We start from the raw sequence: 24,057 nt of genomic DNA on the forward strand, positions 1-24,057 counted from the left end.
GGGGTCCCCAGTTCAAATATGATTATTTTGGGGGGGTCCCCAGTTCAAATATGATTATTTTGTGGGGTTACGGCCAGAACAGGTTGAGAACCACTGTTCTCTAGGATCATAGATTGTATCCATTAAATCAGTCCAGATCAAAGAAGAAATGAGAGGATGCAGGGGGGGAGGGGTTAGAGGGGGAGGGGGGGGGGGGACCTGGCTTGTGCTGAAGTTGGATCTGGGGGCGGGGCTGCTGCTGGGTCTGGGTACTGGTGAAACTGTGGACTGAGCTCCATGGAGTCGGAGCCTTGGCTATATAGAGGGAGAACCATCCATCCTGTTAACCAACCGTCTGTGACGGGCCCGTCACCACTTATGAACGTTTCAATAGGCTCTATTCACAGCAGCCATATTATGAAGACATTCACAGGTGTTACCAATGATACTAATGAAGGCTCTGTTCCATTCTGGTCAAACAGAGTCAGGGTTGCTGATATTGTGCATGTTGGCTCACTGGAAACACTCTGTTACATCAGTGGGTCTGAGAGTGTACAAATGTACACTCTCAGAGTTATGGGGGTCGTGGAAACCACTGTGCTACACTAAATGGAACAGAGCCTTCATTAGTATCATTGGTAACACCTGTGAAGGAAGTGATAATATGGCTGCTGTCTGTGCATGGAGCCTATTGGCAATTAAATCGTCGCTCGAATGATTGCGATCGACGATTCAATTGTGTTTCATTCATTTGAACGTTATGAATAAAAATGTTAGGCCTTTTAGGTTTCGTAAACAAAAAAAAAGGTGCACAGGGCAGATATTACAAATAACTTAACATCATTTAATAACTTCATACTTTATATGAATAGTGGAAATAGCTGATCTACAAGCTCAAAACGCGTCACGCGTTTTGAGCTTGTAGATCAGCTATTTCCACTATTTTTTTTTTAAATGTATGAAAACTTTTCAACAACATGATGCTGGTACAACCAGTGGTGTAAAGTAACTAAGTACATTTACTCAAGTACTGTACTTAAGTACAATTTTGAGGGTTTTCTATAAAAAAGGACGCCACTGCTATGCCCTATTGCCACTCACTATTTAGTTGTGTGTGTCTGCATGTGAGGGTTGTAAGCTCCAGTTCAGTCTTGTCTCAAGACCAGTTTTGAAACATACGCAGTTTCCGCATAATGAAGTCTGTAAAATGTTCTGGGTTATCAGCTCGGGAAATTGTGTTGGCCTTTCACACGTGTAGCATGCAAACAGGAGAATGTCTGTTTCAGATGTATTCACATATAACTGAAAATACTTCATAGTTAGGTGAGGAGAGAGATCAAAATGTGATCCATTTTATCTTGTATATTGTTAAAACATATCTTACGAGCTACCACCTCATTTTCGTCAAAACCAGCTGTCCTCCGAGCCAGTGGTTCTCAAACTTTTTCATATCAAGGACCCCTCAAAATGTATGTGGCCGCAGACCCCATCTCTTTTTTTCGTTCCAGGGACCCCCAGAAGCAAAGATTTGAGTTACAAATGTTTTAAAAATATATATATTCAACGATTTGCACACATTGTCATGATTTAAAAAAAATAGCAGATCTACAAGCTCATAGCGCGGCACTCAGTGCGCGCTATGAGCTTGTAGATCTGTTATTTTTGAATAGCCAAAGTATAAAAGGTTAACATTATTGTGATGCTGGATTAACACATTTTGCTGGGGACCCTTTATCGTGAAAATTTGTGAAAATCTTTGATTATATAATATATATATTTTTTAAACTACATTTTTAACTCATATCTTTGCTTCTGGGGGTCCCTGGAACAAAACCTTTTCATGTCAAGGGCCCTGAAAATGTATTTGGCCACAGAAACCCATCTCAAAATATGTTTTGAGATGGGTCTTTCCTCCCCCCAGGAGCAAAGATTTGAGTTAAAAATGTTCCCTTTAAAAAATATATACATTTATATTCAAAGATTTGCACAGATAGATAAAAATAGTAGATCTGCTATTTTTGAATCTAGAATGACAGATGCGTTCCCGGTCTTAATGGGTTAAGCTCGATTTACACTCCGTCGTCGAGACAATAGATCTTCAAGCTATATGGTGATGGATTATAATGATGTTATGATTAAATTAAGTCCTAAGTGGCCTATATACTTCATTGTACGAGGAATAGCATCTTGCGTGCGTGTGTGGGTGTGCGTACCTCCAGACGGGGGCGCACTCTCCTCGGTGTCTGCCCCGGAGGGAGGGCCGTGTCTTGGCGAAGGCGATTCGGCCCTCAGTCTCCTCTCGAAGCTGAACTCAGGAAGTACGGGGGCCTGGGGGCGGGTCTTCCTGGCCGGGTTCAGGAAGTAACAGTACGCACACCGGAACGCTGCCACCGGGAGGGGAGGGGCCAAACAGTGAGAGAATGACAGTTAGGACTTTTTTTTAAGTTGTGACAGTCATGACAGCACGAAGAACCACTTCAGGGGTCTTCGACGTTTTTCCAGACCAAGGACCCCTGTAGCTGAGAGAGAGACGAAGCGGGGACCGCCCACTACGTATCGTATACAATTATGTTGCAACTTGCAGATTAAACCTTTTCACAGATAGCTTCATAGACTTGTTTGACTGCACTATCATCAGGGTGCAGTACGTTAGTCCGACAGCGCAGCGCTCCGACGTTTCCAATACTAAACCCGAACCAAACCCGCACCCTAACCCTAACCGCACGCGGATGCCACATAGTCGGAGAAAAGGTCTGTCGGATTAACGCATGCCTCCCCTATCATCAGTGTTATGTCGATTCATGTTTTTCAATTGTTTGTTTGTTTGTTTCATCAGTTTTATTATCCCATTCAATCTGGGAACGCGTCTCTGTCGTTTGTCAAAAATAGCAGATATACAAGCCCATGGCGCGGCACTACGAGCTTGTAGATCTGCCATTTTTGAAACATTTTGAAAATTTGTGCAAATATTTGAATATACATCTCTAAAGAGAACATTTTGAACTCAAATCTTTGCTTCTGGGGGGTCCCTGGAACAACATATTTTGAGATGGGGGTCCACAGCTAAATACATATAATTTTGGGGGTCCTTAAAAAGTTTGAGAACCACTGATATTATCGCAACATAAGTTTTTCACAAAACTGATTTAGAAGACTCCCCAGAAGCAAAGATTTGAGTTACAAATGTCTGCTTTAAAAAGATATATATATTCAAAGATTTGCACAAATTTTCACAATTTTTCTAAAATAGCAAAGCTACAAGCTCGTAGCGCTATGAGCTTGTATATCTGCTATTTTTGAATAGCCAAAGAAAACTAAAATGACGAGATGCGTTCCCCGGATTGAATGGGTTAATATGATTCAAACCACTTGAACCCTCAATACTTACTATACTTGACCTTTGGCTCTGTACTTGGTCGGCTCTCTTTTTCCCTCTACACCAGACCTCTATACTAGCCAACAGGGCTGTGAATTCGATCTCAATCTCGATTCTTGGGGTCAAGTTTCCCATTTTTTTAGATTTTTTCAAAACAAACGATTCTCGATTACATTTTTTTATTTATTTCCCCGATTCAAAACGATTCTCGATTCAAAACATAGGATTTCAGGATCCACTTCAGTCTGCTGACATGAAAGCAGCAGCTTTTATAATTGTAAAGGTTTTATCAACTGATAATGTAAACACACATCCAAGACAACATGTCTGACACTCAGTTACTAGAACAATAAATTAAAGTAATAAAACTGCTGTAACATAAATTAAATTGGTAGGCTTAGGCTATCTGCCAGCCCAGAACTTGCCACTTCTCAAAAATTAAATTATACTCGATTCAATTAAATTATAGAATCGCGATTATGAATCGATTTTCTCCCACACCCCTACTAGCCAAGCTACGGCTGTGTTTCTGATAAGGTGCTCAGAACCTAATAGGCTCTATGCACAGCAGCCATATTATCACTTCCTTCACAGGTGTTACCAATGATACTAATGAAGGCTCTGTTACATTTAGTGTAGCACAGTGGTTTCCACGACCCCCATAACTCTGAGAGTGTACAAATGGAACCAAATGGACCCTTACGGGTCCATTTGGTTCCATTTGTACACTCTCAGAGTTACACACCCGTAAGTTGGAAGCCCATGAGGGTCCCTGGACCCCAACTGTAGACCCACTGGTGTAACAGTGTTTCCAGTGAGCCAACATGCACAATATCAGCACCCTGACATGTTTCAAGCTTGTAGATCTGCTACTTTTAAATGCTTGTGTGTGACACTGTAGTATGATCAAGTGGGGCGTTAATTTATGAAAAAAACACAACAAGTTAAGTTACTGTATAGCAACATGCGTTTTAATTGGCTTTATTCACAGCAGCCACAATATCACTTCCTTCGCAGGTGTTACTAATGATACTAATGAAGGCTCTGTTCCATTTAGTGTAGCACAGTCAGACTTCTTAATTTCCACGACCACCATAACTCTGAGAGTGTACAAATGGAACCAAATGGACCCTTACGGGTCCATTTGGTTCCATTTGTACACTCTCAGAGTTACACACCCGTCAAGGGGGCCCCTCAGAGTGTTTCCAGTGAGCCAACACAATATCAACACCCTGACTCTGTTTGACCTGAATGGAACAGAGCCTTCATTAGTATCATTGACAACACCTGTGAATTTCTCCACACTATGGCTTCGTCCACACGTACACGGGTATTTTCATAAACGTAGCTTTTTATATGCGTTTTGGGGGGTTCGTCCACACGCAAACGCGTTTTTGCTCCATGTAAACGCATCTTTTGGAAAACTCCTGCCACAGTGTAGATTTTTAAAAACTCCGGCTATGTGTTCCCGTGTGGACACGGTAAACGCAGTTTTTGCATTTAGCCGTTAACGTTTAGCCGTTGTCGTGTGGACAGAGATTTTTTTTTAAACAGGGCCGTGTAGACGCGGAGGTTTTCAAAAACGAAAACGAAATATCTGCGTTTATGAAAATACCCGTGTACGTGTGGACGAAGCCTATGACTGCTGTGCATAGAGCATATAGAGGATATGCGCATGTTTAAAGTGAATGGCACATCGAGTGGCAAAGCAACATGCAAAGTGAGTTTAACATTGTTTAATGTTGTTTAATGCAATCAGATATAACTTTTCTGTTTGGATGCATGGGCTTGGGCATTCCTGCATAACTTCCGGGTTTGATGATGATGTCACACGCATATCCTGTAGATCTACAAGATCGCAGCACATTGTGAGCTTGTACAACTACCACTGTGTGTGTGTGTGTGTGTGTGTGTGTGTGTGTGTGTGTGTGTGTGTGTGTGTGTGTGTGTGTGTGTGTGTGCGTGCGTGCGTGCGTGCGTGCGTGCGTGCGTGCGTGCGTGCGTGTGTGTGTGTGTGCGTGCGTGGACGGTGTAAGAGTGCGAGTTTCTCACCTAGATATTCAAACTCCTCTTTCAGAGCCATTCCATTGTGAGAGAAACACTGCTGGCATATCAGAGCATATCTGAGGAGGAGACGAGGGGAATACTTTATTAACACATTAAGACCAGGAACGTATCCGTGTCATTTTTAGATTTCTTTGGCTATTCAAAAAAAATAAAAATGCATATACAAGCTCATACTGTAAAATTTGTGCAAATCTTTGAATATGTTTTTTTAAAACGAACATTTGTAACTCAAATTTTTGCTTCTGGGGATTCTACAAATCCCTAACAGTTTTCTGAAAAACGTATGTTTCTATGTCTTCTCAAACTTTTTCATGTCAAGGACCTCCAAAATTATATGTATTTTGCCGCAGACCCCCCCATCTCAAAATATGTTGTTCCAGGGACCCCCAGAAGCAATGATTTGAGTTACAAATGTTCGCTTTTAAAAAAAGTATATATTCAAAGATTTGCACACATTTTTCAAAAATAGCAGATCTACAGATTTTGAGCTGTTGTAACCCCTTTCATAAAAATTATCAGCAGTTTGGAGTTAAAAGGACTGCCTCTCATAAAATAAGATATCAACATAGCACATTAGTTGGCCCACAATGCAGTTGGCAGAGTTTGGGACCTTGGGGAAAGTTTGGCATCGTGGCAGAAGATGAAAGAATAACAATAAAAAAAAACACAATATAGATTGAACTCTAATAGCCATGAAATGATTGTAAAACGTTATCAAGCCATAGAGCAATACCAATGTCTTCTGCACGGGTAACAACAACAATAACATGGCCTCTGTTGTCCTAGTTTTACTGTGCTTGTTTTTGTAATGAATCAACTGAAGATTGCTTTTAAATATAATAATGTCTGCAACATTATTGTTGCACCAATCGGCTCAATCAGTGTGTGTGTGTGTGTGCGCGCACGTGCGTCGTGCGTGTGCTGGCTGCACACGACTCTGCACAGTGCAGCAGAAGACACGCTCTCCTCCCTTGCTCAATAATAGCCTAAATAAACCAACATTCAAGAAAATTTCGAAATGACAATTTAAAGTGAATCCTTCTAGATGCGATGTCTATTGTAAACTGAGTTTGAAACGTTGGCAGCGAACCAGCTCCTCAGACAAAAGTAGTAGTATTCCATAGAAGCAGATAGGAACAACACTTGTAAGCATAACATTTCAAAGCCCTTTAGAGAGTGCTAAGTGAAATAATGCTAAACTCTTGTTTATTTATGTGGAATTTTACAATGACATAAGGTCATGTTTTAGTAAGTACGGTACAGTAGTTGAAAGGCAGAGTTGACAAAGGTTTGCTCTTTTGCCTTGAAAATAATGAAAGTCAGACAAAATTATGTCTGTTTTGCACATAGAATTAAAATAATGTTATACATAGCTCAACTCACTCAAGGACCCCTACATTAATATGTATTTGACTGCGGACCCCCATCTGAAAAATATTTTGTGCCAGGGACCCCCCATACAACAATTGTGTTATGTTTCAAGAATTCAAAATGTTTCAAATATTTTCAAGAACACTTTTGAAAATAGCAGATCTACACACTCACAACAAGTCGCATTAGTATTTAGTGACATGTTGTGAGCTAGTAGATCAGCTATTTTCAAATAGCCAGTGTACTGTATATATGTGTCATGGTTAAATATTTTTATAATATTTATACATTTTGATGGGGCATTTTTCAGCAATTTCACCACATAAATTCACATAAACCTCCCGCATATTACATAATCAAGGTTTTTTGCCCGCATAATCAAGGATTAGTACCTGCATAATCAATGAATTTTGCCCGCATAATCAAGGATTTTTGCCCGCGTTTTTCTGGAGGGTGTAATATTTCTACAAGTCGGGGCGTTATCCACAAGTGCATCTGCGTATCTCAAAACGAGACGTGACAATTGACCGTTACTTCGGTTTTGAGATCTGCCACCATGCAATCACAGCGGAAAAGAGCCAGAGGTTGGGAAAGAGTGGTACGGTGGCGGAGGGAGGGAGGGAGGGAGGGAAAAGCCAGAACTAAAGGGCAGTCAAAGGGAGTGCCACAGCAGATGTCAACTCAGTGCAGAGAGTACAGATTCTAAACGGGGCCCTTTTTACGTTTTTCATTATACTTTGCTTTACTTCATTTCTACCATCTTACATAGATTTTTGTTGAGTGCATCTGGAAACATTCTCATCGGCAATATGGATAAGTTCCAAGCGTTCCTGAACTACTTCATGAAACAGAAGACCATCATTGGTTACGGTCTTATGGCTCTGATAACGGTCGGTGGCGAGCATATCTTCTCCGTGGTCTCCTTTCATTGCCCCTGCAGCAGACAGAACTTTGCATATGGGATGACTTTCCTGCTCGGCCCTGCAGTGCAGCTGCAGTGCTTCTGATTCTCGGCCTGTTCTTCAGCACCAGACTGTGGTGGATCTACACAGAGTGTTTCAACCGTAAGAAACGATGCCAATGGGAATGGGAAGACTGCACAATCTTCGTTCGTATTCGTATTTGTCACCAACTTATAGAAGTACAAGCAGAGAAATGTTGTAGTGAAAATCTTTAGCGGAACAATTCTTGATTTTGAATGAAATGCGGGCATTATTTTGTTATGAGGGAAGCACATGGACAAATTGTGCAGGATTGATATAAAATATCGAATTGACTTTATCAGCATATCAATTCTGTAATGAATAATCATTGTAATAATAGTTTTAATGTCCAATAGAGCTTTATGTAAGGGTGTGTGCTCTTCTATTCATCCGCAGATGATGGGCTGGTGGGTCATCATCGTAGCTGCCGCCGTTGGTGTCATGGTCATTTGCTGCTCAAACTTCTGCTCTCAGGAGAGCTATCCCGAGCGCACGTTCAAGCAACGCTATGCCGAGAAACTTAAGGAGCACCTTGATGCCTTTGCTGTGGACTACGCCAGCAGGTTGGCCAAGAGCAAACTCCAGAGCTTCTTTGACACTAACAAGCCTGACCCTTTCGGTGACCCCAGGGAATGGGAGGACATCTCACCTTACAGCAGGCTAACTGGAGGGGATACAGGCCCAAAAAAACAGAGCACCATAAATACAGAAAACCTGGGGCAAGACAATAAGGTGTTTGAGCGATCAACTTATCCAGAAAACCTGGGGCGAGACAATGAGATGTCTGAGACATCAACATGAGAGCTCAGATTTACGCCCCAACCACCAGACATAAAACGGTGCGACTCCCTATCCTCATTTAAAACCACCATAAAAGAGCACCGGTCTGCAATTTAAAACAGGACCTAGATAGTAAGTCTTCTAGCTTGCCACCAATTGTCTTGAATGTTTTTTGTTTGTCTTGATTATGAATTGAATACTTAGAACCACAATGGAAACAAGCCATCAAGGCTGTTACTGTTTGCACATTTTAATAAAGGGACCAAAAATTGTTAAGTCAGGGACTAAAAAAAAAAAAAAAAAAAAAAGAGTTGGAAAGTGTATGAAACATAATTTTGAGTATTGAGTCCTTTTTTTCTTAAATAAATGAAAAGTTTGAATCCTAACAAATGTATCTCAGCCGGAATAGACAGCATCCGGGAGCAGTATGGGTTAGCGCCCCAGTGTCTTCCGTGAGGAAGAAGACCAACAAATCCACGGTGAGGCCTTTAGGAGGGCCGCAAGTGGAGTGTGCAGTACCACCACGGCCCAAGAAACCATCACGCCAGAATGAAATGTTTGGATCGGGGGGAGACTGATGCAGCAACGCTCAGGTCCTGGTGAGACGAAGGAGGGGCCCGGCCAGGAGGCCATCTACAGAGCCTACTGTAGTCCCTCCACGTGCCAGAGCCACCTCTCCCCAGTCCGGCAGAGTAGTTCCGGAGAAGCGGACTGAGTGGCCCTGTCTTTCCCTATAAGAGGACTGACCGTGGGTAGCTACTGGGACGTAAGTCAGGGCTTGTTCAACCCCGGCTGGGTCACCTGGGCGAGGGTGTATGTTGTTGCGAGACCCGAAACACCCGTCGACCCCAGGCTACAACACTGAAGATACGTCCCAGGTGCATCCATGTGATGTTTTTTCTTTATAGTTGAGTATGTGCAAATGTTTTAAATTGCTATTTCACACCTGGCCTGTAATAGGCCAGATCTCATTAGATGACCTTTATGTTGTTTGTAAATAATACTAAAAGCTGCACTGCACCTTTAATAGACAGTATATACAGTATGTTTTTTTTTTTATGTTAAAAATGTCCACCCAAAAAAAAAAAGAGATTTAAATTTTTGAGAAAAGATTTTTCAAAAATAGCAGATCTACAAGCTCGTAGCGCGGCACTCGGTGCTAATTTAAATGTTATTAACTAATTTTGCTGGGGACCCCTTGGTATCCCCCCAAGGACCCCTGGGGGTCCCCAGACCCCACATTGAGAATCAATGCTGTACACTCTCAAGAGCTATTTATGAGGGTCCTTGAAATAGAATAAAAAGTTTGAAAACCACTGATCTAGAGTTTGAGGTCCAGCCTGAACAAAAGACACTTTATAAATCCATTGATTGATAGATATAGTGTACCTGTTCTGCGGTCCATCTCCAACCAGATATTCTATAACTCTGTCCACAGCTCCTCTGTCCCGCGGAAGAATGGGTCTGGATAGAGGAGGACCTGGCGGGTGCAGGCCTGGAAAAACACACACACACACACACACACACACACACACACACACACACACACACACACACACACACACACACACACACACACACACACACACACACACAGTAAATTCATTCTGGAGAGCTGGTCTTAGTCACGCAGCCAAGCTCGCGTGGATACACAATTATGTTCGGGGACACATTGTGCAAGAGAATGAGCCGGGGCCGTGTTAGGGGTTAACCCATTCAATCCGGGATCTCTGTCATGTCTTTGGCTATTCAAAAATAGCAGATATACAAACTTGTAGATTTTTTTGATTTTTTTTACATTTGCAACTCAAATCTTTGCACCTGGGGGGTCCCTGGAACTGAATATTTTACGAATGTTCGCTTTAAAAAATATATATACCCTGTATTCCAAGATTTGCACAAATGTTCAGGTTTTTTCAAAAATAGCAGATCTACAAGCTCATAGCGCGGCACTCGGTGCCACGCTATGAGCTAATAGATCTGCTATTTAAAAAAAAAAAAAAAAAAAAATACAATAGAAAAATGTAATAAAAAATTAACTAAAAAAAAAAAAATTAACTAAATAACTAAATAATAAGAAATATAATTACATTAAAAATCACATGTTGAATACAGTATTTCAACAAGAACTGAGCTATATGCGCACATGCACATCATAAAATAGAGCCCCACTGCTAAAAAATCCACAGCACATCACTGCCCCGGACCACTAGAAGGCTCGGCTAGATTATGACAAGTCCCGGAAAAGACGCGCTGTGATTGGCCAGTAGTCACTTTGAGTTGCAGCTTGCCTTCTCCTAAATGGCGGTCGCGATACAGGTCGCTCCAATGAACTGCAGAGGCCAATGAGGGATCTAGGTTTCTATATCTATGTACAAAACACCCCGTAGCTAAAAAAATAAACACTTCCTGTGGACACGACCCCTAAAGGCGAGATGAGCTGACATGGAAAGACGCCAACAGACCCTTTCCATACTTCCTTCACAGGTGTTACCAAGGATACTAATTAAGGCTCTGTTCCATTTAGTGTGGCATAGTGGTTGTCTTATTTTCAAGGACCCCCATAACTCTGAGAGTGTACAAATGGAACCAAATGGACCCGTACCCACCATAAGGGGCCATTTGGGAACCAAAATGGAGTGTTTCTAGTAAGCCAACATGCACGATATCAGCACCCTGACCAGAATGGTACAGAGCCTTTATTAGTATCATTGGTAACACCTGTGAAGGAAGTAAGAAGAGGCCCAATTTCTTTCCAATATGGCTACTGTGCATAGAGCCTATTGCACTTACATACAAGGCGACATAAAACAGTATGTACACACAAACACGCAATGCCAGCACCTACATAGTACATACCTACACCTGGTATAGGAGAGCAGGGAGTTCTGTATACTGCCCCCTGGGGGCTGGAGGCAGACATAGCAGTACGCTCCGGGGGTCCCCCTGGAGCGGAGAGAGGAATACCTGCAGACGTAAGAAAACATGCGACATCACAGTGACATCGTCCCTTTATACATTTCGGCCATTTGAAGATAGCAGATCTACAAGCTCACAACGCAGCGGCACGTTGTGAGCGTGTAGATCTGCCATTTCTGATCTGACATTTTATGTATTTATGGGAATTATTATATTTTTTCATTTTATTTATGAAATACTTTTGTGGGGAAAAAAAATCATTGATGAAGTTTGTGAGTTTAAACTTTTATAAATCTTTTGAAATAATATATTTTGTTTTAAATGTAGGAAATGGAAAAAAGGAGATATTTACTAAAATTGGTCCCTGACCCAAAGATGGGTCCTGGACCCACTTTTTGGGAAACAGTGGTCTAAACAATATATTATCAAAATGTGTGTGTGTGTGTGTGTGTGTGTGTGTGTGTGTGTGTGTGTGTGTGTGTGTGTGTGTGTGTGTGTGTGTGTGTGTGTGTGTGTGTGTGTGCGTGTGTGCGTGCGTGCGTGCGTGCGTGCGTGCGTGCGTGCGTCTTACAGGTAGGCGTGCCTCCTGGTCCCATCGGGGGTCTTCCTCCAGGCTGAGGAGTCATCACCATACCAATGGGGCCCATTGGTCTCATTGGCGCCCCTCTGTGGCGAATCTCTGACAAGACGAGAGAGGAATGTTATTACTGTGTTCTTTGAAAATACTGACCTACAGTACAAGCTCACAACACGTCTTGAAGATCTGCTATTTTCACCATTGTTGGGAAGTTCTTGAAAGTGTGTCTACATTTTGTCTACAAAGGGGCAAGTGTCACAGCCCCTTTGGCCTTTGGCCTGCAGAGCTTATTGTCTGTATATGGTTTACTCATGGATTATAGCAAAATACAGTCTAATGACTGAGAAGTTGTCAGGCCAAGTCCTAATCTATGATCTGTGAAACAGAATAGATTAGATTAGCGTGGCACTCGGTGCCGCGCTACAAGCTTGTATATCTGCTATTTTTGAATAGCCCAAAGAAATGACACAGATTCCTTCCCCCGGTCTAAATGGGATTAACTGCACTTCATTGCGTTTCTCTCCTGATCAGTGCAGCGCGCCGCGCACACAGTCACACAGTCACACAGTAGTACGGGTTTTCTCGGATCCGCTCGGGTATTACACATAATGATAGACACACCCGAGTTCCGAGGTAATAGAACCGATACCGACCCGGCACAGAGTGAGTTTGATAAAATACGGATCGGGTCTCCCGTGCTGTCGGGTATCCAACCATTCCACTCTCTCCCTCTCCAGCAGTGGCGGAAAGTAACTAAGTACAGCTACTCAAGTAGTGTGCTTAAGTACAATTGTGAGGTATTTTTACTTTAGTGGTATTTACAATTTGCAATACTTTTACTTCTACTCCACTACTATCTCAGAGGCAAATATTGTACTTTTACTCCACTACTTTTATTTGAAAACTTTAGTTACTTTGTAGATTTTGATTATTATTACAAAACATGCATTTACCACTTTAGCCTTATATATACCTACATGTAGGCTATTTGAAAATAGCAGATCTACAAGCTCATAATGCCACGGGTTATGAGCTTGTAGATCGGCTATTTTCAAAAGATGTGATAGTTTACACACACACACACACACACACACACACGATATCCCTGATCTTAGGGCTGGTACACACTGCAGGACATTAGGTCCGATATTGCTGTCGCCGACATTTTTTGGCGCTCGCCGACAAAACCTCCCGACCTGACGCAGATCGGCCTTTGATAGGCGAGATAATGCTCTGTGTGTGTGAAAGGCTCTGCGACCCGATGTGGCCGCGATTCTCCGCTCTGCGACGGCTTTCCGACCGTTTTCAGATATCTAAATTGTTAGATATTCATCTCTGTCTGGGACAGGACAACAGACGATATCATACACTATGAACGGGGCTGCGAGCACCTTGCGAGGAGATGCACGCTACAGCCAATGATAGCACATTACAGCCACAGTGGCTATAGGGGAGCGTCGCTGGACCTGACCACAACAAACAGTCCCTACCGCAATATTGCCGTCCAGTCCTGTAATAAGTTAACATTACAAAACAAAATCAGAAAGTGAGCGAGCCTGGTGGGCTGTTTATTTTAGAGGAATTGTACAGAGAGAGAGAGAGAGAGAGAGAGAGAGAGAGAGAGAGAGAGAGAGAGAGAGAGAGAGAGAGAGACACAGAGAGCGAGAGCTCTCTCTCTGTGTGTGTGTGTGTGTGTGTGTGTGTGTGTGTGTGTGTGTGTGTGTGTGTGTGTGTGTGTGTGTGTGTGTGTGTGTGTGTGTGTGTGTGTGTGTGTGTGTGTGTGTGTGTGTGTGTGTGTGTGTGTGTGTGTCGTTGTCTGTGTTGCCAGATTTTGCGAGAGAAATAAGCAACCAGGTTTGTGAAAACAAGCCCAACAAAAGCGACTATGAGCACTTTAAGCCTATATACAAATACATTGGATACTTGAAAATAGACGATCTACAAGCTCACGTTGTAGATAGGCTATTTTTAAAGAAGGCATTTGGGGGGGGGGGGGGGGGATATTTACAAAATCCACACAGATCTTGAATGGGGGTCTATGGCACAACATGTTTTCAGAAGGGGGAGGTACGTCTGCGCCTCTGTGGACAATTAATTATTATTATTAATTTGGGGGTCCTTGCCATGAAAATGTTTGAGAACAACTGGTTCAAACAACATTAGGAAACGAGGCCAAAAAAACAACTACACTTTCAAGCAACTTTACAGAAAAACAATCCCAAAGTCGCTTATAATAAGCAGACATGGCACTGACCGCTTCTGCGCTCTTGACGAGCGAGAGAGAGAGAGAGCGAGAGAGGGGGGAGAGAGAGAGGGCCCGGGGGGAGAGGGAGAGAGGCATATCACGGGATACGTCGATTAAAATGAATTGGAATAAACACAAATGTATGTATTGGGTCTGACTCTGGAGATAGCATCCTAGTGAACTATCCTACAGTGTGTCAGCCCTTGTCGGGGATCAATCGTGTTGTGAAGACCACAACGATATTATGACAGCCGATTTCAAGAAATAAACTCCTGCAGTATATTATGCTTAACGATCAGATGACCCCCCGACCACTTTAAGGTCCTGCAATGTGTACCAGCCCTTACTGTACTCTTACAAAAATAGCAGATATACAACCTCATAGCACGACACCGAGTGCCGCGCTACGAGCTTATAGATCTGCTATTTTTGAAAAAAATAATAAAATGTGTGCAAATATTTTAAAGCGAACATTTTTTAACTCAAATCTTTTCTTCTGGGGGGTCCCTGGAACAAAATATTTTGAGATGGGGGTTAGCAGCTAACTACATATTTTGGGGGTCCTTCACATGAAAAAGTTTGAGAACCACCGATATAGAAACATAGGTTTTTCAGAAAACTGTTGGGATTTAGAAGATATTTGTAGAATCGGCTTCAGGTCTCAATGGGTTAAGTATAGAGGGTTTAAGTGGTGCTGAATTTGCAGCTCAACAAAAGCCAGGGAACAATTTCACTTATTTCCTTATCACGATAAACGTGATGATTATCGTCCAATCCCTAACTGTGATGTCATAGTGTGTACTGTGACGTCATAGTGTGTGCTGTGATGTCATGGCTGTGTACCTTGTCCTGGACGAGGGGTCATCTGAGGACGCTGCGGTGTGGCCTCCAGCTCCTAAAGAACAATGAATACACTATTAACTACATTATAACACTACAATATTTATGACAAAAACAAACAAAAAATCACCATGAATTCAAGGCTTCATGGGGTGTGTAATTGATATTAAAAAAGTTTTTTTTTGGGTGAACTATTCTTATAAGGACTACACAGTCAAGGCCATTTTCTACCATATTATAACTACCCAGACAAACACATGAGCAGATAGACAGCTTCATTCAGCTGTCAGACAGACAGACAGACAGACAGACAGACAGACAGACAGACAGACAGACAGACAGACAGACAGACTCACAGCTTTCTTCTTGGCCTCAGGGTCGAAGCGTTCCAGGATGAGCTTGGCGTTCTTGTACGTCTCCGTCTCCATCACGTCCTCCAGCTGGAAACACACGCCACACAACTTTAGTTCCACCCTGAAGACCGAGACGGGACCCTTCGATCCCCAATATGACTGACACCTCCAGTTACAAATAATGCACACATCAGGAAAGTCCTTTGACACGAACACAGCAAATGCACTGGAAGAACTGTCATTTTCTCATCTTCCATCGATGCATGTAAATGTGTTACATGAAAATAATACAATTTAAAATACGATCAGAGTTACACAGCAGCAAAGTGTGCTATGGCGTTTAACCCATTAAGACCGGGTACGGATCTGTTTGTCATTTTTATATTTCTTTGGCTATTAAAAAATAGCAGATCTACAAGCTCATAGCGCGGCATCGAGTGCCGCACCGAGAGCTTGTAGATCTGTGAAAATGAGTGCAAATCTTTGATGTTTTTTAAAACGAAAATTAACTAAAATCTTTGCTTCTGGGGATTCTACAAATGTCTTCTAAATCCTAACAGTTTATTTTATTTTATTATGCTGCTATAATATCAGTGGTTCTCAAACTCTTTTCATGTTTAGGACCACCCAAAATGTTGTTCCAGGGACCCCCCAGAAGCAAAGATTTGAGTTCAAAATGTTAATTTTAAAAATATATAATATACAATCAAAGATTTGCACAAATTGTCATGATTACATTTTTTTTTGTGCAAATCTACAAGCTCATAACGTGGCACTCGGTGCAGCGCTATGAGCTTGTATATCTGCTATTTTTGAATAGATAAAAATAATGGTTAAAGTTACACAGATGCGTTCCCGGTTTTTCAAAAAAACAGCTGCAATAAAAGATTGTAGATTATTGTTTTGTCAATTGCTTAGAATGATGATTAATTCATTCCTAAAAAAGGCAGACAGGAGTTCCGGAGTTCCCAAGTTCAATCCCCAGCGCCCCCCCTGGGTTACTGTCAAAGTGTCCTTGAGCAAGACACTGAACCCCTAACTGCTCCTTTTGAGCAGGTTGGTGCCTTGCATGGTTTCCTCTGTCGACGGTGTGTGAATGAGTGTGTGAATGGGTGAATGTTATGTATATTGCAAAAGTACTTTGAATGAAGGCGCTACATAAGCACACCATTTCACATTTTATGTGATACTTACTATCTTTCTTTTGGTGACTTTCAGGTCTTCCAGCTTATCATCTGAAACACGATATCAACACATGACTCTATGTAGAATCTATTCACAAAGTATACCACTGAAAAGCTGCAGAAATAGCAGATCTACAAGCTCACTGCAGGTCGTAATGTGACATGTTGTGGCTTTTAGATCAGCGATGCTTTGCCGTTTGTCGTACAATGAAGTAAAAAGGGCTTAAAAGGTTAAATATGAAGCTTACTGTTTCTCTCTGTGCGTTTTGAGAAGAGGAAGATTAACAGTTTCCTCATGAACCACACCCTGATATAGAGAGAGAGAGAGAGAGAGAGAGAGAGAGAGAGAGAGAGAGACACACACACACACACACAGACAGAGAATGAAAGGGACAGAGAGGTATCAGTTGTATTGTTACCGGATCTATGTTCATATATTTGTCTCACACTAATCGCAAGACAGATTTGGGGAACCGCTGTGGTACACTCACAGTATGGGGTAACAGAAGAACGGCAGGGCCATGAACAGGCGCTGGCTCCATTGTTCAGGCAGGTAGAGACAGTAGACCGCCAGACACGTCAGCAGGTACAATGCTGACGAGTAGAGGAGCAAGCGACCCACCCACAGCTGTGCAGAGGAACACACGATTAATTGTCACTGAAGTAATGGCGATGAACGATTTAATTGTAATTAATTGTGAACAAAAGGTGCACAGGAGGACAGATATGACAAATAACCTACATAATTGAATTACTTTATATTATTAAAAAGAAAACATGAATAGTGGAAATAGCCCAACTACAAGCTCAAAATATTGTTTCTTTATTAAATATATGAAAATCTTTTGAGTTTCGACATGAAAAAGATTATGACGATTATGCAAACATTGCGATTATCTCAAATAATGAATTGCCATTAGCCGCACATCTAAGTATTGGGAAAACTCCAACCCCTAAAATTATCCTCAAAAATGTCTAATCCTAAACCCAACCGGAATCCATTCCTACTCGTAAACATAACTAACAACTAACAAATTGTATTTAACTACAAAACAACCTTTTTTTTTTCATGTGCAGACCAGGAGTCGGTCCTCACAACATCTATTTCACATTTATAATGCTTTATGCTCTTATAAGCTCAAATGTTTACAATTATGCATAACAACTTATAACGACACTTTATGACTGACTAAGGCAGGGGTTCCCAAAGTTGGGGTCGCGACAGACACTGACGGCGGGGTCGCAAAATTATTTTGGGTCATAAAAAATATTTTACAAAAAAAAACATATATATATATATATATATATATATATATATATATATATATATATATATATATATATATATATATATATATATATATATATATATATATATATATATATATATTCAACAGAATGAATGAAATACAATCTAAAAATGATTACAAATAGTACATTTAACCCATCTCATTAGGTACTGTAAATGTGATTGATTATTAACAAGATTATTAACAGTACAAGTAGTAGGCCTACAGTCAAAAGTCATACTAAAATACATTACAAATGCGCACCGAACGTGCAAATGTATGTGCAGAAATTACCTCCGGGGTTAGGTGGGGTCGCAAGTCAATGGCCGCATTATTTTGGGGTCGCGGGCTGAAAAGTTTGGGAACTCATGGACTAAGGTATGGTAGTTACAGTATAGTGTGTTGTTCCACTGAGCTTACAATGCATTATGACCAGCACTTACAATACTTCATAAACCTTGTTGCATAATTGCATAATTATAAATATTCATAACGAGTGTTATGAAGCCTTATGAATGCATTATAATATACTATAGACCCGACCTTTAAGTAAAGTGTTATTGAATAATAATATTGTAAACTTCACCTTTAACAGACGTTGGTTCTTGGCTCTAAACTCCTCCAGTGATTTGATATCCTAAAGACAACACAGAGATCGTAGATCAAATACTAAATATTTATTTATGTTTATGTGACAATCAAAACATTGAACCCCCGAGAGTCTAAAAGAAATATAAGGCCCAGAGCATTGCAAATAAGGTTACAAATGTATCCACACGTTTCCTAGGCCGTTGTGGGCATCACTTCCTGTCGATTTGATGAGGTATCAGGGATCAAATCGACAGGAAGTGATGCCCAACAACGCCCTAGGAAACTTGTGGATAGGAACCAATGTTGGAAATAAATGATTGCATCAGCGTCTTAGATGTGTGTGTGTGTACCTTGTCTATGTTCTCCAGCTGCTCCACAGTGGTTGGTTTTGTCTGCGTGGAAAGAAGAAAAACGACGATAAAACACCTATATTGAGATAATCACAAATATTTGTTTTGCAATAATCGTCACAATTCTTTCCATGTTAAAAATATTCATATCTTTGCAAACATGGAAACGATTGTTTGAAGCTTGTAGATTGGCTATTTCCACAATTAATCTTTTTTTTTAGAGTATCAAGTAATTAAATATGTATGTTATTTGTCATATCTTTCCTTAGCGCCCCATGCTGTGTCTTCCGTGAGGAAGAATCCCAACAAACCCGCGGTGAGCCCTTTAGGAGGGCCATTCCATTCCAGCGTACCGCAAGCGGAGCTAATACCATTAGACGGCCCAATCTAGTGGTATCGGCCCAAGGAACCATCACGCCAGAAGGAAATGTTTGGATCGGGATGGTACAGAGGATCTGGTACAGCGCTCAGGTCCTGGACCTGGTGAGACGAAGGAGGAGCCCGGCCAGGAGACAACCCACAGAGCCTAGTCCCTCCACGTGCCAGAGCCTCTCCCGAGTCCCGGCAGAGTACTTCCGGAGAAGCGGACTGAGTGGCCCTGTCTTTCCCTATAGGACTGACCGTGGGTGCTACTGGGACGTAAGTTGGGGCTTGATCAACCCTGGCTGGGTCACCTGGGCGAGGGTGTATGTTGTATGTTGTATGTTGCGAGACCCGAAACACCCTATGACCCCAGGCTACAACACTGATGATGCGTCCCAGTTGCATCCATGTGATGTATTTCTTTATTAGTTATTCTATTTATAGTGGCTCATAGGAATTTATAGACTACGTGACAACCAGGAATAGTTTGGTGACCACAGGAGAGACTGTTGACAGCCGGAATGCAGACGGTATCCCGGGAGCAGTATGGGTTAGCGCCCCATGCTGTGTCTTCCGTGAGGAAGAATCCCAACAAACCCGCGGTGAGCCCTTTAGGAGGGCCATTCCATTCCAGCGTACCGCAAGCGGAGCTAATACCATTAGACGGCCCAATCTAGTGGTATCGGCCCAAGGAACCATCACGCCAGAAGGAAATGTTTGGATCGGGATGGTACAGAGGATCTGGTACAGCGCTCAGGTCCTGGACCTGGTGAGACGAAGGAGGAGCCCGGCCAGGAGACAACCCACAGAGCCTAGTCCCTCCACGTGCCAGAGCCTCTCCCGAGTCCCGGCAGAGTACTTCCGGAGAAGCGGACTGAGTGGCCCTGTCTTTCCCTATAGGACTGACCGTGGGTGCTACTGGGACGTAAGTTGGGGCTTGATCAACCCTGGCTGGGTCACCTGGGCGAGGGTGTATGTTGTATGTTGCGAGACCCGAAACACCCTATGACCCCAGGCTACAACACTGATGATGCGTCCCAGTTGCATCCATGTGATGTATTTCTTTATTATTTATATATTTGCAACTTTTGCCCAAAAGCCAAATCAAAATGTAATTTGTATTCATGATGTTCCAATGTTCAACGACAGAAACACAAATCGTTAAACGCAATTATTTGTGACAATAGGCTCTATTCACAGCAGCCATATTATGAAGACATTCACAGGTGTTACCAATGATACTAATGAAGGCTCTGTTCCATTCTGGTCAAACAGAGTCAGGGTGCTGATATTGTGCATGTTGGCCCACTGGAAACACTCTGCTACACCAGTGGGTCTACAGTTGGGGTCCAGGGACCCTCATGGGCTTCCAAATGGCCCCTTACAGGTGTGTAACTCTGAGAGTGTACAAATGGAACCAAATGGACCCGCAAGGGTCCATTTGGTTCCATTTGTACACTCTCAGAGTTATGGGGGTCGTGGAAACCACTGTGCTACACTAAATGGAACAGAGCCTTCATTAGTATCATTGGTAACACCTGGGAAGGAAGTGATAATATGGCTGCTATGCATAGAGCCTATTGATCGTCAAGCAAAATTTTAAACGATTATGCAAAATAATTGTGATAATCTCAAATAGTTGCAAATAGGCGATTACGACATAATTATGTATTTATTACTTAATACAGTAGCTGTCATATTATGTCATCATTTGTAAAATGCAGGCATGCAAACAGCCCCGAGGTGAAAAAGGTGACAACATGTTGTTTTATTTCGGGTCAGGTGTCACACAATTGCCCTATTTGGGTTCAAAAAGGTGACTGTAGCTGAAAAGTGACACTTTTGCATGTCTAAAAATGGTGTGCAGTAGTCTGTCTGAAGAGACTGAAAAACACTGCCTCAAATTCACCAGCAGATGGCAGTCACGTGCAATGTGTAAAATAAAGCTTTGAGCAGCGAACCCAATTTCAATACTGAAGTGACTGATTCATCACTATGAAAACAACACAGAAGCTTAATGATAAGACTGATTTAATGTTTTATGTGTCAGTAGATTGGTTATCAAAGTGTGGTCCAGGGACCCCCAGGGGTCCTTAGGGGGGTATCAGGGGGTCCCCAGTAAAAGTAGTTAACAGTAGCATGCCATCACAATCATTTTAACCCCTGTATCCATATTTTATACATTGGCTATTCAAAATTAGCAGATCTACAAGCTCACAGCGCGTCAGTTTGTGCTGCCCTGCGAGCTTGTACATCTGCTATTTTTGAACATCTTTTAAAAAGTGAATTTTTGATTTGAACACTTTTTTACTCAAATCTTCTCTGCTTGGAGTCCCTGGCACAAAACATTTCCAGATGGGGGTCCGGCGGTCCGCGGCCGAATAGGCTTTATATCAATGTAGGGGTCCTTGGCACAATTTTTTTTTTTGAGAACCACTGTATAGACCCCTTAACAGACGCGAACAGCCTTCTCCCTGGCTGTTGAAGGCAAAAAAAGGCCCTTCGGGGCGAGGCTTCCCCTATTGGGCGGGCGCGCGGGCGGGCGGGGACTTCTTTCCTCTACAATAGAAGAGTTAGGACGTCACATTCTAATCCAGCCCGAATACCCAATCTCAGCACCGGCCTCAGTGGCGCACCTCGCTAATCATTGGACTACCGATCCACTACCTCTGGGAGTCAGGGTTCGACTCCCGCTTGGGACAATACTTTTTCAAACAACCGCGGTCTATTTTTGTCGCCGATAAAGTAAAGTTTTGGACCATGACGGAGGCGCGCCGACTCAGCAGACCTTGAGGCCGAGGAGTCGCGCCCGAGCGCCTCCAGGCGCAAGTGACCGCGACGACCGGCCGATGGGCACAGAATCGTAAATGATGTTGTGGGGACTGCGTTTGCCCCAACTGCCACACTCACTGCACTAACTTAGCCCGCCAGCCCCGCCCCCTTTTGCCTTCAACAGCCAGGGAGAAGGCTGTTCGCTTAACAGACGACGTCACACTGGCTCCAAACGTCATACTGGCTCCAAATGAAACCCATTCTGTCAGGTCTCGCTAGGACGCGCCTCACTAGCCAACACACAAGAGGGGGTCAGGGTACGCTGAAACCAGCGCACCCCAAAACAACAGGTTGAGAATTGATTGCATGAAACAATCACGTGTGCATCCAGTCTCAATGTTGGTAAACAAATACTTGGTCTTTGGTCTATTAGTTGAACGGAGTACGAAGGTGATGCAGGCAGATAGAGATTAGAGACTGTAGAACTGTCTGTCAAGTCACACAGCAGACAAATATTGTACTTTCACTCCACTACGATTATTTGAAAACTTTAGTTACTAGTTACTTTGCAGATATACATTATTACATTATAAGGATAAGGATAAGGATAATTCCTTTTAACAGGTCGTTCATGAAAGTCCTTGCGGTCTTGTTTCCAATGAGAACCTGTGAGCAATTAGGGGTTAAGAGTCTTGCTCAGGGACAAATTTCATTTCATCGACACATATGCTGACCTGGCCTGGAATCGAACCTGGGGCAACCAGGGTCTCTGGCTCCCTAGGTGGGCTCACTAACCATTCAGCTATGGCCGCCCCTTATAAAACATACATTAACCACTTTAGCCCTATCTTATACCTAAGCTATTTGAAAATAGCCGATCTAGAAGATCGCGACGCGTTGTGAGCTTGTAGATCTGCTATTTTGAAATATTTTGGTACTTTTACTTTTGGTACTTTAAGTGCGTTTTGATACCAATACTTTCACACTTTTACTCAAGTAAATTTTGAATTCCGGACTTGTAACAGAGTACTTCTTCATTGCAGTATTGATGCTTTTACTTAAGTAAAACATGTTAGTACTTTTGCCACCACTGATCAATACTAACATCTGTCTGTCTGACTCAGGTGGTGGTTTCAACTTCAGCTACAAAGCTACAGATACGCTGTGTATCTTTAGATATTTTGTATCTGCCAGTGTGAATGGAGCACTAACTGTCTTTTTCACATCTCAAATTCTACCACACACACACACACAGGCTACCATCGGACTGTTGTACATTTCTGACTAATAAAGTATTCAATCAATGATGGAGCTCACACAACGATGAATTTCACCCACTTGCTTTTACACATGTAAACCCTGTGATTTGACAATAAAGATGATTCTGACACACACACACACACACACACACACACACACACACACACACACACACACACACACACACACACACACACACACACACACACACACACACACACACACACACACACACACACACACACACACACACACTTACCCTCCATCGTGAGATGACAGCCCCCATCTCTGTGACTCACAGCCGTCTGTCTGGTTTACTATATAAGAAAAAAAGAAGTGACATTAACATACACATTGAAATACAGACTTTCACACTGAATGGTTGATTTTATTTGGTGGTATAATCCAGGGCAGGAATTTCACGACGGCCACGGCTCTCGTTGCCCCCTCTGTTTGGCCGCGTGCCCCTCGAAAGAAGAGATGCCCCCCACCGCCACAGCGGCCTTGATGCCCTGCCTGCACTGTCCTACTGGATTTCACCGTTTTCTCATCAGCGCTGCCTGTGGTTGAGGGTGAGATTCTAATTGCTTATTGGACAACGTCACATGAAACGTTGCTGCGCAAATAAATACATAAATAACCAGTGGTAGGGGTAGGGCTGTCACAATTACAAATTTAAGTTGACGATTAATTAATCACTCAAATAATTGCGATTTAATTGTGTCACTCTGCGCCGCGCTATGAGCTTGTAGATCTGC

The 24,057-nt window shown here is 42.5% G+C and overlaps 1 protein-coding gene and 1 long non-coding RNA gene across 4 annotated transcripts in view; both read right to left on the reverse strand.

Annotated features, from left to right (window-relative positions):
- Nucleotides 1-24,057, reverse strand: part of LOC311058935 — a 236,375-nt gene that overhangs the window by 41,392 nt on the left and 170,926 nt on the right. The gene's annotated exons all lie outside the window — the stretch shown is intronic.
- The window catches only part of LOC311058932 (endoplasmic reticulum junction formation protein lunapark-B-like), a 33,332-nt gene that overhangs the window by 6,635 nt on the left and 2,640 nt on the right, over nucleotides 1-24,057 (reverse strand). The window contains exons 2-15 of one of the 3 annotated variants that reach the window (XM_084076485.1): nucleotides 23,559-23,616; nucleotides 18,905-18,946; nucleotides 18,550-18,600; nucleotides 17,166-17,302; nucleotides 16,923-16,981; nucleotides 16,685-16,725; nucleotides 15,494-15,577; nucleotides 15,141-15,192; nucleotides 12,047-12,154; nucleotides 11,416-11,502; nucleotides 9,946-10,051; nucleotides 5,408-5,478; nucleotides 2,193-2,363; nucleotides 199-294 (exon numbers count right to left, since the gene is read on the reverse strand). In XM_084076485.1, coding sequence (XP_083932611.1) covers nucleotides 199-294; nucleotides 2,193-2,363; nucleotides 5,408-5,478; nucleotides 9,946-10,051; nucleotides 11,416-11,502; nucleotides 12,047-12,154; nucleotides 15,141-15,192; nucleotides 15,494-15,577; nucleotides 16,685-16,725; nucleotides 16,923-16,981; nucleotides 17,166-17,302; nucleotides 18,550-18,600; nucleotides 18,905-18,946; nucleotides 23,559-23,585 — 1,132 coding nt within the window. In that variant the 5' untranslated portion in view covers nucleotides 23,586-23,616. Of the gene's footprint in view, nucleotides 1-198; nucleotides 295-2,192; nucleotides 2,364-5,407; nucleotides 5,479-9,945; nucleotides 10,052-11,415; nucleotides 11,524-12,046; nucleotides 12,155-15,140; nucleotides 15,193-15,493; nucleotides 15,578-16,684; nucleotides 16,726-16,922; nucleotides 16,982-17,165; nucleotides 17,303-18,549; nucleotides 18,601-18,904; nucleotides 18,947-23,558; nucleotides 23,617-24,057 lie in introns of all 3 variants that reach the window. The other 2 variants (XM_084076484.1, XM_084076486.1) reach the window with 2 other exon arrangements.

The sequence above is a fragment of the Gymnoscopelus microlampas genome (genome assembly GCF_963454915.1).
Source record: "Gymnoscopelus microlampas genome assembly, chromosome: 13".
Lineage (NCBI taxonomy): Eukaryota > Metazoa > Chordata > Actinopteri > Myctophiformes > Myctophidae > Gymnoscopelus > Gymnoscopelus microlampas.